The sequence below is a fragment of the Ziziphus jujuba genome, chromosome 8, assembly GCF_031755915.1.
Source record: "Ziziphus jujuba cultivar Dongzao chromosome 8, ASM3175591v1".
NCBI lineage: Eukaryota > Viridiplantae > Streptophyta > Magnoliopsida > Rosales > Rhamnaceae > Ziziphus > Ziziphus jujuba.
In genome coordinates, this window is record NC_083386.1 from 17407079 (window position 1) to 17418932 (window position 11854).

The 11854-nt window shown below is 33.7% G+C and overlaps 1 protein-coding gene across 1 annotated transcript; it reads right to left on the reverse strand.

Annotated features, from left to right (window-relative positions):
• Window positions 1–7547: 7547 nt before the first annotated feature.
• LOC107413820 (uncharacterized) lies at window positions 7548–11642 on the reverse strand. The gene is made up of 5 exons (XM_060819839.1): window positions 11584–11642; window positions 11135–11478; window positions 10590–10984; window positions 7725–7841; window positions 7548–7658 (listed from the first exon to the last, which is right to left on the reverse strand). The coding sequence occupies exons 1-5, from the start codon at window positions 11640–11642 to the stop codon at window positions 7548–7550; spliced, it is 1026 nt and encodes a 341-aa protein (XP_060675822.1).
• Between the last annotated feature and the right edge of the window lie 212 nt (window positions 11643–11854).

Sequence of the window (11854 nt, forward strand, 5' to 3'; positions counted from 1 at the left end):
TTTACGAACATAAGGATGGAAGAAGTTAAGATCTTTAACTTTTATGGCAAGTTGATTAAATTTGTGATGCGCATCCGCCCAAGGCCACACAACCGACAACCTGCTGGGGTGCTGACTCGATGCGGATGAAGACCAAGCCGATCATTAGGGCTCAAGTTAAGAGGTTTAAGGACAAACTTGCTGCCTTTATCTAGGGAGTAATTCATTTTCAAAAGGGCTGTCCATACCTATAGATACAAGGCCTATTTTGAGCATACAAGTGGTGAAAGCCGATATGAAGCCGGATAGCAATTTTGGTGCATTTATGGATTCCGGACAGAGGGAAATGGGTTCACATCTTCTTGAATTCACTTGATATCACTAATACGTCATGGGAGCTGGTCAAAGACTGGAGCTTTGCTGGTCATTTAAGAGCTGTGCGCATGAGAGAGAAAATGGCTAGGTTTTGCTATATTATTTGCTGGCTTTACTGTATTTTGCGGAGTTGGCTTTTTTTCGTTCCTCCACGCAAGGGAAACGTGTGGGACTCCATAATAATCTTATTTGGCATCCTAAAAAGCATATAGAAGCTGATTTGGAGCTCAAATTGGTCAAAGATAGGTCAAAGTTAACTGAGTCAAAAAGCTAGTATTCTAGTTTCCTAATTTGATTTCTACTTTTTGTTTTAGGAAATTACCTTTACTTTTGGTTTTTATTTATTTATTTGGTGGAAAAATAATTTTAGAAAAGTTATTATTTTATTATTTTCATTGTAAATTAATTAATTCCTAATTCAAAATAAGGAATTAATTAATCTAAATTAGATTAGGAAAGGATGTGAAATTAGGCAATTTCCTAATTGGATTCTATATTGGCCGAAATTTCCTAATCCTTTTAGGATTATATTTTGTTCATTCAAAGCCTATTTAAAGGCTTATTTTCAATGAGAAATCAAGCTTGGATTTTATATAGAAAATTATTTGTGAGATTGAATTCTCTTTGTTTTTTTGAACACCTAAAACACCATTAGTGAATGAGTATTTTAGTTTGACTTTTATCAATAGGCCTTCAATCACCTATTGTGGCATCTTCATTATATACCAAGTTTTCTAGTCACAGGTTGGTTAGGGGTCAAGGTGACCATTAAAACATGAACATAATTAGATACGGGTTAATATAATACGGGTTTAGGAGCAGGTCATCCTAGTTCTGTATCGATTTGTTAACTCATTCCATAGTCTTCATGAGAGGATTATGGAGCCAAAGTTTGTAAGTTGTGAGTAAAATATTAAGATGTCAGGATCCTCCTAGGATTCTCTACTTGAGCCTCGAGCTAGCCCTGACCAAGAGAAACCCTACTAAAAATTCTATAGAAAATCCAGCAATATGTCCTTTAAGACTGGACATTTCCCAAAATTTCCTTACACATAAAATACCGTCCAAAATATATAATCACTTTATTCCTGCCCCTTTATTAGAATATTTCTACAAGATTTCTGCATTACAAAAATAATTTATTAATAAACCAAAATAATTTTGTAGAAAGCACTAAATCCACAATTCAGCATCAGAGAAGTCTAAGACTACTTAAAGAAACATATACATTATAGAAACATGAGAAATAGTAGTAGCAGTGGTAGTAATAATAATAATAATAGTAATAATAATACAGTGAGATAAAAAGATGTTCTACTTGAATATAGCAACAGAAGGATGTAGTCAGGAAGGCGTGTAGCCTAGTGGTTGGTCTACTAACTACCTGGACCTAGGAAAACACATTTGGAAAAAAAAAAAAGCTAATTAGATGCTAATTATTTCAGTGAGTGGTATCCATGTAGTATTAACAATAATATTAATAGTAAATATAATACTAGTATAAAAAATAATAAATATTATTAAATAAGAATTAAAAAATTTAATAATAGCAATATTAATCAGAAAGCTACTACGAGGGGAAGGAAATCTATCCATTCCAAGTAGGTTGGCACCTCTTGAAGATCCAGAACCATCTAAGCAAAATATTATTAAATAAAATAAAAGGTACAAAATCTAAGAGAAAAACTCCAAATAACCACAACCGTACAACAACACTAAGACTTGGCCTCCTTAAAACCTTTAATGTAAATACCCCTATGGGGAAAAACATTAAAGAAAAAAGAGTACCAAAGTCCAAAAGCAGAAACTCAGCCATACCTAAAAGTTCGATCACCAATAAGATCATTATAATGATGAAGAGTACAAAAAAATGGAAATTGAAAGAAACCATCTAACATTACTCTTATTAATAGTAGCTTTGGAAAGAGGATAAGCCATACCATTGCCCTCTTGATAAACATGCATGACCACATAAGAAATGGAAGCCAAAAACTGAAGACAATTAGCCTAACAAGCCTTCAAATGCCAAGGAACTAACAAAGAAAAATTCTTTAAAGTAGTCACCACATAAAAAGAATCATACTCAGTCCAGATAAAATCCTAAGAAAACCTCTTAATGAAATCCATTGCATAAGTAATAGAAAGTAACTTTGCCTTAAAAGTAGTATAAGAATAAAAAGGAACCATGAAACAACCTTTAGCAAACCCCTGGATGTTTTCACTACCACCTGTTGCACTAGGACTCCCATTAGCTGTTCCATCAATATTCAACTTTATCCAACCAAGCTAGAAGCTAGCCAGTACGCATGAATAATTTTATAGGCTTTAGCCACATAACCTTTAACACCAGGTGAATATAAAATGACAGAATCAGAAATTGTATTATGCATAGAAAATCGTATTATGCATAGAACCCATTTGCCACAAATTGGCCTCCCTCACTGACTTCTAGACAAAAACCGATGGTTGAGCAATAGGAATTTGAACACTTTAAAAAATAGCATTACTCCAAGCAAACAAGTCGCAAACAATCCTGTAAAAGTAGCTGTTTTCCAAACATTAAGCAATTGAGAACTCATACTAACAGTCATAGCAATTGAAAACTCATACTAATAGTCATAGCTTTTAAGTAAAAATTCTAAATTTTATCTGATGAGTCCATAAAACAATGAAACACAAAATAAATACTTTCCCAAATGCCCCTATCATTAGCACAATACAAAAAAAGAATATGAGAAATAGTCTCCTCACTATGACTGCATAAGTGACATCAAGAAGAAAAAATGAAACTTGAATGAGCAAGCACATTATCTATAGGATGCTGATTACTAAGTGAATGCCAACAAAGGATAGAATGAGTAGGAGGAACAAATTTATGCCAAATATGCTTACCCCAAGGCTCCCCCATTTGATCACCAACCAAATAATTAAAAAAAACCTTTCATAGTTAAATCTTCATTAAAATCTAGCATCCAAACAAGCAAATTAGGGAAATAAGAAGAAATAACAGTATCCATAATGAGACTTGAAATATAAAGAAATCTAGCACAAAAAGCCTTAGGAAATTGCCATTTCCCATTTGAGCTGATCAAATTCAAAACCAAGAAGTTAGAAACACCTCCTCTATATAAAATGTTATGCATATCAACAACAGGATGCCCTAAAAAATTATCATGCTAAGAAAGAACTTTTGAATTAGTCACCACAATCCACTTACTTTGAGATTTAAAAGTGAATAAAGCTTCCTTTATTTAGCAGAAGGAATATGGTTACTATAACTTCTATTTAGCGAACTCATATAATGGGCTCTCTGAAAGATATAGACAAAAGAGTCTTTAGCCAAAAATTTCTAAGAAACCTTAGCAATTAAAGCTTTGTTCATGAAAAGCAGATCTTTCATACCTAAACCCCCCCATCCTTACTAGGAGAACAACAAATGTCCCAAGAAATGGAAACCAATTTATGTTGAGAAATAGGCCCAGTCCAAATAAAATTATGAATAGCAACATTCATAGTCTTCAATAAATCAAAAGGCCATCTATATATCATAATAGTATGGATAAATCTGAAGAAAACTACTGATTTGACAATACCAACACGACTAGCCATAGAAAGAGATTTGCCATTCCAAGTGATAAATTGAGATATAATTTTATTAGCAATAGGATAAAGATGGATAGATTTTGGCTTACCTTTAATAAAAGGACACCCAAATAGACAAAAGGAAAAGCACCTCTGTACATGCCAACCTTTCTTAATAAGGCTTGTTGTTTAGCACTAGAAAGCGAGAACCAAAGTAGATGTAAGATTTTTACCAATTCATTCACTGACCTAACATACTAGCATAAAAATCAAATAGTTGTGCCACCAATAAAACATTAGAAATAAAACCCTTACAAAACAATAGGATATCAACCGCATACAGAAGATGAGTAGGAGCTTTGCTATTCCAAGGAAAAGACATTAGATCCCATTAACCTCAATGAACGAGTCTCAATAAACATCTACTAAGGAAAACCTTTGCCAAACCAAAAGGAAAAGGTGATAAAGGATTGCCTTGATGAGTGCCCTTAGAGCATTTAAAGTAACCATCATGAGACCCATTAATAATGATATAAATCCAAGCAAACTTAAGAATTGTGAAGATATAAGAGCAAAAAGTAGCCGAAAACCTAGAAGCCTTTGAAACTTCTAAAATAAATGACCATTTCATTGCTTCAAAATCCTTCCTTATATATACTTTCATAGCAATGTTTCCTCTAAAACATTTAGTATTCAGTGAGTTGACTCAATCTAAACTTGCAATACTATGACTTTTAATGAATCCAATTTGGTTTTGAGAACATATTTGAGTAGCTATGCCACCCAAACTATCAGCTAAGATTTTAGGAATAGTTTTATAAACGAAATTTCCAACCATAATCGGACGATACTAATTAGTAAAAGTAACATCCCAAACTTTTAGCACTAGCACCAAAAAATTAGAATTTAAGCTCGAAGCAAGCACATCCGTAGAAAAAAAAAAATTCCCAACCAGTAGCCATAAGATCACTACTTACAATATGCCAGCAAGTTTGGAAAAAGTTACCTGTACAAGCATCGAGACTAGGTGCACTAAAGGGGTCCAAAGACTAAAAAACCCCTTCTTTTATCTCTTCATTTGAAGGCAACCGTTTTAAATTCAAATTTTATCATTCCTTAGTAAAACTAAAATAGTTAAGCTAATAGAAGAAAAATCAATGTTGTAAACATTTTCATCTCACTAAAAAGTCCACTGAAGTAGTTAACAATATGGGACCGAATTTTATCCTTATCCAGTATCATGCGACCATCAATATCTAAAGAGGTGATAGCCCTTTGAGATTTTCTCTACCTCATCATAGAATGAAAGAACTCATTGTTCCAATCACCATCTTGTAACCATTTTAATCTGCATTGCTCTTTTAGATGACAATTTGATACGAACCTAGGTCAACTCTTCTAAACCCATATTATATTATTAGCCCATATTATAATTAAGTTCAAATTTTTATGGCCACCTTAACCCCTAATCAACTTGTTATTAGAAAACTTGGTATATGTTGAAGAGACCACAATAGGTGATGGATGTCCTACTGATAAGTCAACTAAAACACTCACTCTTTAGTGGTGTTTTAGGTGTTCAAAGAGAACAAAGAGAATTCTTTCTCACAAATAAATTTTCTATACTAATTTCTCATTGAAAATAAGCCTTAAATAGGATTTGAATGAACAAAATAAAACCCTAAAAGAATAGTCAAAACCGGCCAAAGAGATTAGGAAACCAAGCTTCGCCGATTTTCACACTCCTTTCCTAAGCTAATTTGTATTATATAATTCCTTTATTTTGAATTAAGAATTAATTAATTTACAATCAAAATAATAAAATTCTAAATTTCCTAAGTTGATTTGTCCAGAAAATAAACAAATAAAAACCAAAATAAAAGATAGTTTCTAAAACAAAAAGTCAAACTTAAATTAGGAAACTAGTTAACTAGTTTGACAACTAAGCTATCTTTGACCAATTTCCAGCCTATAAAGTCTCTAAATCAGCTCTCATATGCCATGTCGGATGCCAAATAGGATTAATAATGATTCCCATACATTGCCCTTGATTGGAACAAAGAGAAAATGCCAAATCAACAAAATACAGCAAAGCTAGGGGCAAATATAACAAATTCAGCCAAAAATTCCTTCCGTGTACAAATGGCCTTCTTGGATGCTTTTGCTTCTGCCTTGACTTGTTTCCATGACCTCTTAGTGATATCAATTGAGTTCAAGAAGTTTTGAATGCATTCCTTGCTACCCGGAGTCCATAAATGCATTAAAACAACTACCCGGGTCCATATCTGCCTCCACCACTTGGATGCTTAAAACAGGCTTTGAATCTTCGGGTATTGACAAGCCTTATTAAGAATTGATAACTCCTTGTATGAAGCCAGCCAATTTTTCCATAAATCTCTTGGCTTGTGCCCTAGTGATTGCCCTGGTTTTCAACTGTATAGGATCTACACCCCAATAGGTTATCGGTTGAACGGGCACGAGTGGATTCTCATCACAATCCTTATAATTTAGCAAATTATCCATAGCCAAATGAGCCTTAACTTCTTCCTTAAAAATTTCTATATTCTCCATAATTTGAGCTTGAGCTAAAGTAAACCAATCCTTAACATTAGAAATCTAAATATTTAAATCCCCAAAAACATCATGATTCCATTACTTCAAAACCAACTTGAGCCGCTTCAATTTTCTTATAGACACATACATCGGAGGGCTTCAGATATGAACTTTGCAAGATCCTCTACAGTAGGAAAATACCTAGGATGATGAAAGCACATGCCCTAGAATTTAAAATACCTAGGATTGCCACCACTATCATTATCCATCATAGGCACAAAGGGGTTATGATTTGAGTGATGCCAAGGGAGAAAGCAACAAGTCATAGAACTTCGAAAATCTAAAAAAGAAGTGGAACATAAAGCCCTATCTAGCTTATGTTGGACATAACTTTTTAGCCTCATGTAGGTGCATTTCAGAGAGATTAGCATCCTTCATCTCTGTTCAAAATTATCACGTGAAATTCTTTTAGGAAGAATGCATATTTTTTTGTATAAGCCAAGAATTGTTCTAAATTCTCCAAAAAATAGCCAAGGAAGCTGATAAGTATGACTAAGAGTAACCAAGACATCCCAAAAGCTCCCTACATTGCTAAATAAAAACATTGCCTTAAATGAGAGTAAACACTTGAGCCAAACCATTATGTAGAACCCTCCAAGATACTTATTGTGAGTCCAAAAGAATAACTATGTGCAACAAAACAATGGAAGAAGCAAATACTGAATGAGAAGGCTTACGGGAATCGTATTATTAACCAAAATACACAAACCCAATGAAAGCTAAAAATTTGAAGGAATTGAATCAAAGTCAATAAATGGTCTCGCCAAACAAAGCAAGTTAGGCCAAATATCTCTACAGAAATTATACAACGTACCCTAAGTAGATAAACTACCCATTCCACAGCAATTCCAAATCGTGACCTTTATTCAGAATGAGGTTGTTTCATATCCTTGTAATAGGCTTTGACCAGTGAGAGACTTACTTTTTTTCTTCTTAAAAGCTGCAATCTGCTTTCAATCCTCTTTTTTCAGCTGACTAGCTTTCTCCTTAGGCAATTGCTATGGACCAACATCTTTGTGTTCAGTCATTGTTGGGTCATTAGCAATGGAAACAAGCTCCAATTGAGCTGCTTCATTAGAGATAGGAACAACATCTTTCGTAGCATGATACTATCATGCATTAAAAATTGCCAATTTTTTTGCATCCACATTTTCAATATTCAAAAAATAAATAACCTTATCTCTAACTAAAACAAACTCATCAGCAACCATATCATCCTCTTTATCACCTGCCGATGAACCCCCTGGTTCACTAGAATCCTCAACACCACCATCATCATTTGTAGTATCTACCTATGACTTTAAAATCTAGATCAGTCATAGAGTGGATCTGAAAACCTAGGAAACTAGAATAAGAGCTTTCTTGTTACTTTTCCAAAATGTCAGGATGCTTTGCCAAAGACTTAAAAGAATTTCGTAAACCCACTACCTTAGAAACCTAAAACATGTAGAGATTGTTTATTATCAGTAGAAGCATCTACATGAGAAATAGGATGAGATTTACCATCTTGTTATGAGGCCTTTTTACAGTAGAGTTCTTTTTGTTATTCAAAACTACTCTCTGTAGTAAAGAATGAAAGGAAGCCACATAATGGCCAACAAATTTGCAGGAAGAACAAAAATCAGGGAATGTTTCATGGTACAGCTCAATTTCAAGGTAATCATCCATTTTAAGTAACAACTTTTTTTAAATGAAGCCAGCCATGTCTATATCAATCAACACACATGCATAGTGACCAAGGGAACCTGAAATAGTATTGTTAACTATCCATAAAGGCACCCCAATCCCTTTGGCTAAGTCTATGAGAATTCTTGGAAGCCAAAACTCCCAACTCAAGTTGTAAAACTGTATCCATATTTGAGCATTAGTAGATTTTTGTTTAAGAGGGTTAAAATTCTTCACTCAATTTTGCAAGTGAACAACACCAGGTTTGAGATTAAGGACTTAAGAGAAGATACCTTTTGTTTATCTTCAGCTGAATAAAGCAATACTTAATAATAGCCTTGTATAGGAGATATAAGTTTCCAATTGTCAAGCTTCCAAAAAGATTGAAATTTTGTTTCAACTCCTCTAGCATCCATGGAGATGCCACCCTTCGCCATTATCACTCTAACAATTAGAGAATGTTGGCACAAGTTCAAACACTCTTTCTAAGCATTCTGATTAACCCAAACTGAGACTTGGTACCCTTTACGAATAGGAATAGTACATAGATTAGTAGACATGCAAATATGAAACTTGATAAGAGGTAACCACAGTTAATATGAGCCTAAGCAATCCAACCTAGATTCATACGAACTAAAGCGTGATCATCTAATTGATTCAGGTTCTTATGGAATGAATGATGCCATAAAAGGGTTGCGGAATTATCCTATTGATAAGTCAAGGATTGAACTTGAATACTCAAATTAGAAAAGTTCAAAGGATAGTTGTTAGAGAACCAAAAAATTTAACTCTTACAAGCATTAAATTTTGCTAAAGATCAAAAGTTATTGAATTAATGAACTTGAAGCCTTTTCATAGGCTAAAATACATGCAAAAATAATAAAAAATTCATGTGCCAATTTAGATAACCTATCAACTACAACAAAAATAGAATCCCTACCATTCCTTGTTCTAGGTAGTCCTAACACAAAGTCCATAGAGATATCAATCCAAGGATGACTAGGAATAGGTAATGGCGTGTATAATCCATGAGGGTTCAACTTTGATTTAGCTTGTTTACACTTAATACACTTGTCATAAATTTTCTCTACATCCTTTCTCATCCACGGCCAATAAAGATGTTCATGCAATATTGCTCATGTCTTATCTACACCAAAATGTCCATTAAACCACCACTATGAGATTGTCTAACCAATAATTCACGCAAACTACAGTTAGGAATGCATAATTTATCTTCCTTAAAGATGAAACCTTCAGAAAGATAAAACTTTCCTTCAACATGCCTTTTACATTGTAAATAAATATCAGCAAACTTATTATCACATGCATAAAGACTTTTAATATGTTCAAACCATAACAATTTAGTATGCAAAGTGGAAAGTAAAGTATACCTTCTTGATAATGCATTAGCGACTACATTATCTTTACCTGATTTATACTTGATCACATATAGAAAGGTCTCAATGAATTCAATCCAATGTCCATGATGCCGACTAAGTTTAGTTTGACCTTTCAAATGCTTTAAAGACTTATGATCAGTGTACAATATAAATTCTTTTGGCTAAAGGTAATGCTGTCATGTTTTTAATGCTCTAACTAATGAGTAGAGCTCCTTATCATATGTCGAATAATTCAATGTGGCTCCATTCAATTTGTCATTGAAGTAGGCAACGGGTCTACCTTCTTACATAAAAATAGCTCCCATACCAATACCTAATGTATCACACTCAATTTCAAATGTTTTAGCAAAGTTAGGCAAAAAAAAAAAACAAAAGCGTATTAGTAAGTTTATCTTTCAATAAATTAAAACACTTCTCTTGCTCTTTTCCCCATTTAAAGCCTACACTTTTTTTGACCACTTCTGTAAGTGGTGCTGCAATGGTACTGAAGTCCTTCATGAACCTCCTGTAAAAACTAGCAAGACCATGAAAACTTCTAACATTGGTTATAGGTGTAGGGGTCGGCTATTCCCTAATTGCCCTTACATTTTCATTATCAACATTGATGCCTTATGCAATAACAATAAAACCTAAAAACACAAGTTCACTAGTGCAAAAAGTACACTTATTAAGATTTGCATACAATTTCTTTTCTTAGAACATCACAAACAGTCCTAAGATGCTCAACGTGCTCCTCTAAATTTTGACTATATATTAAGATGTCATCAAAATGCACAACAACAAATTTTCCTAAATATGCTTTTAAAACATGATTCATAAGACGCATAAATATACTAGGTGCATTAGTTAAACCAAAAGGCATAACTAGTCATTCATATAATATATGTTTAGTTTTAAAGGTTGTTTTCCATTCATCATCCTTTTTCATGCGAATTTGATGATATCCACTTTTAAGATCAATTTTAGAGGAAACACAAGACCATGCAATTCATCAAGCATATCATCTAACGTAGGTATTGGATGTCTACACTTAATCTTTATGTTATTAATGGCCCTATAATCAACATAAATTCTCCATGTTCCATCTTTTTTAGACACCAATAACACAGGCATAGCACAAGGGCTCATACTTTCTCTAACATAGCCTTTATAAAGAAGTTCACTTCCCTGACATTGTAATTCCTTTCTTTCCTCTGGATTGGTCCTATCTGCAGGTTTGTTGGGAATTGAAGCTCCAGGAATGATATATATTTGACGTTCAATTCCTCTTAATGAAGGTAATCCTTTAGGAATCTCTTCTAGAAATACATCTTCATATTCTTGCAAAAGAGATATAATAGAACTAGGCAAAACATGATCATTAGGGTTATCTAAATAATTTAAATAACATTCTTTATACATCATTACAAACATTGGCTTTTTGTTTAAGAAAGCTTTCTTTATTTCACTTGGTTTTACATAAAATGCCTTTCTTTGCTTTTCCCTCTTTCCCTCTTGTTTTTCTTTTTCTTTCCTCTCACTTTCTCCTATGAGTTTGACACTCAATTTCTTGGAATGCAACTCGGCCTCTCTTGTATTTTGCTTTCCCATTGACTTTTGTAAGGCTATTTGATCTTCCAGTACCTGTTTAGGAGATAATGGTGCAAGTACAACTCTTTTACCTTTAGAATTAAACTCATACTTGTTAGTTCGACCATGATGCAAAGTATCCTTGTCATATTGCCAAGGACGGCCTAATAACAAGTGTCCAGCTTCCATAGGAACTACATCACACAAAACATCATCAATGTCTTTCTTGATAGTAAAAGTAACCCTAACTTGTTTAGTCACCTTTACATCACCACTTTCATTCAACCATTGTAACCTATAGAGTTCTGGATATTTAAATGTAGGTAAACCTAGTTTTTTCAATAAACAAAGTACTAGCAACATTTGTACAACTACCACCATCAATTATCACACTACATACCTTGTCTTGGATTTTGCATCTAGAGTGGAAGATGTTCTCATGTTGTATATCCTCCTCATTTTTGTACAATTCCAATGCTTGTCTCACCACCAAATTCAATCCTTAATGATATGGTAGCTCTTCCTCATCTCCATAATCAATGCAATCTTCCAAAGGTGGCATTTCATTGTCGGTTGAATCCTCCTCTTCAGACTCTACTTCTCCAATTTCTTGTATGATTATTGTCCTTCAATTTGGACATTGGCTAGCTATGTGTCCTCTGTCTTGACAC

Excerpts from the sequence above, each read along its gene's own strand:
- LOC107413820 (XM_060819839.1), bottom strand. The coding sequence starts at position 11,642 with ATGAGGAGGATATACAACATGAGAACATCTTCCACTCTAGATGCAAAA. Across the intron at positions 7,842-10,589 it reads TTGATGAATTGCATGGTCTT|GTAGATACTACAAATGATGA; the intron begins GTGTTTCCTCTA and ends TTAAAGTCATAG. Across the intron at positions 7,659-7,724 it reads TTGTTTTAGTTAGAGATAAG|TATCATGCTACGAAAGATGT; the intron begins GTTATTTATTTT and ends AATGCATGATAG.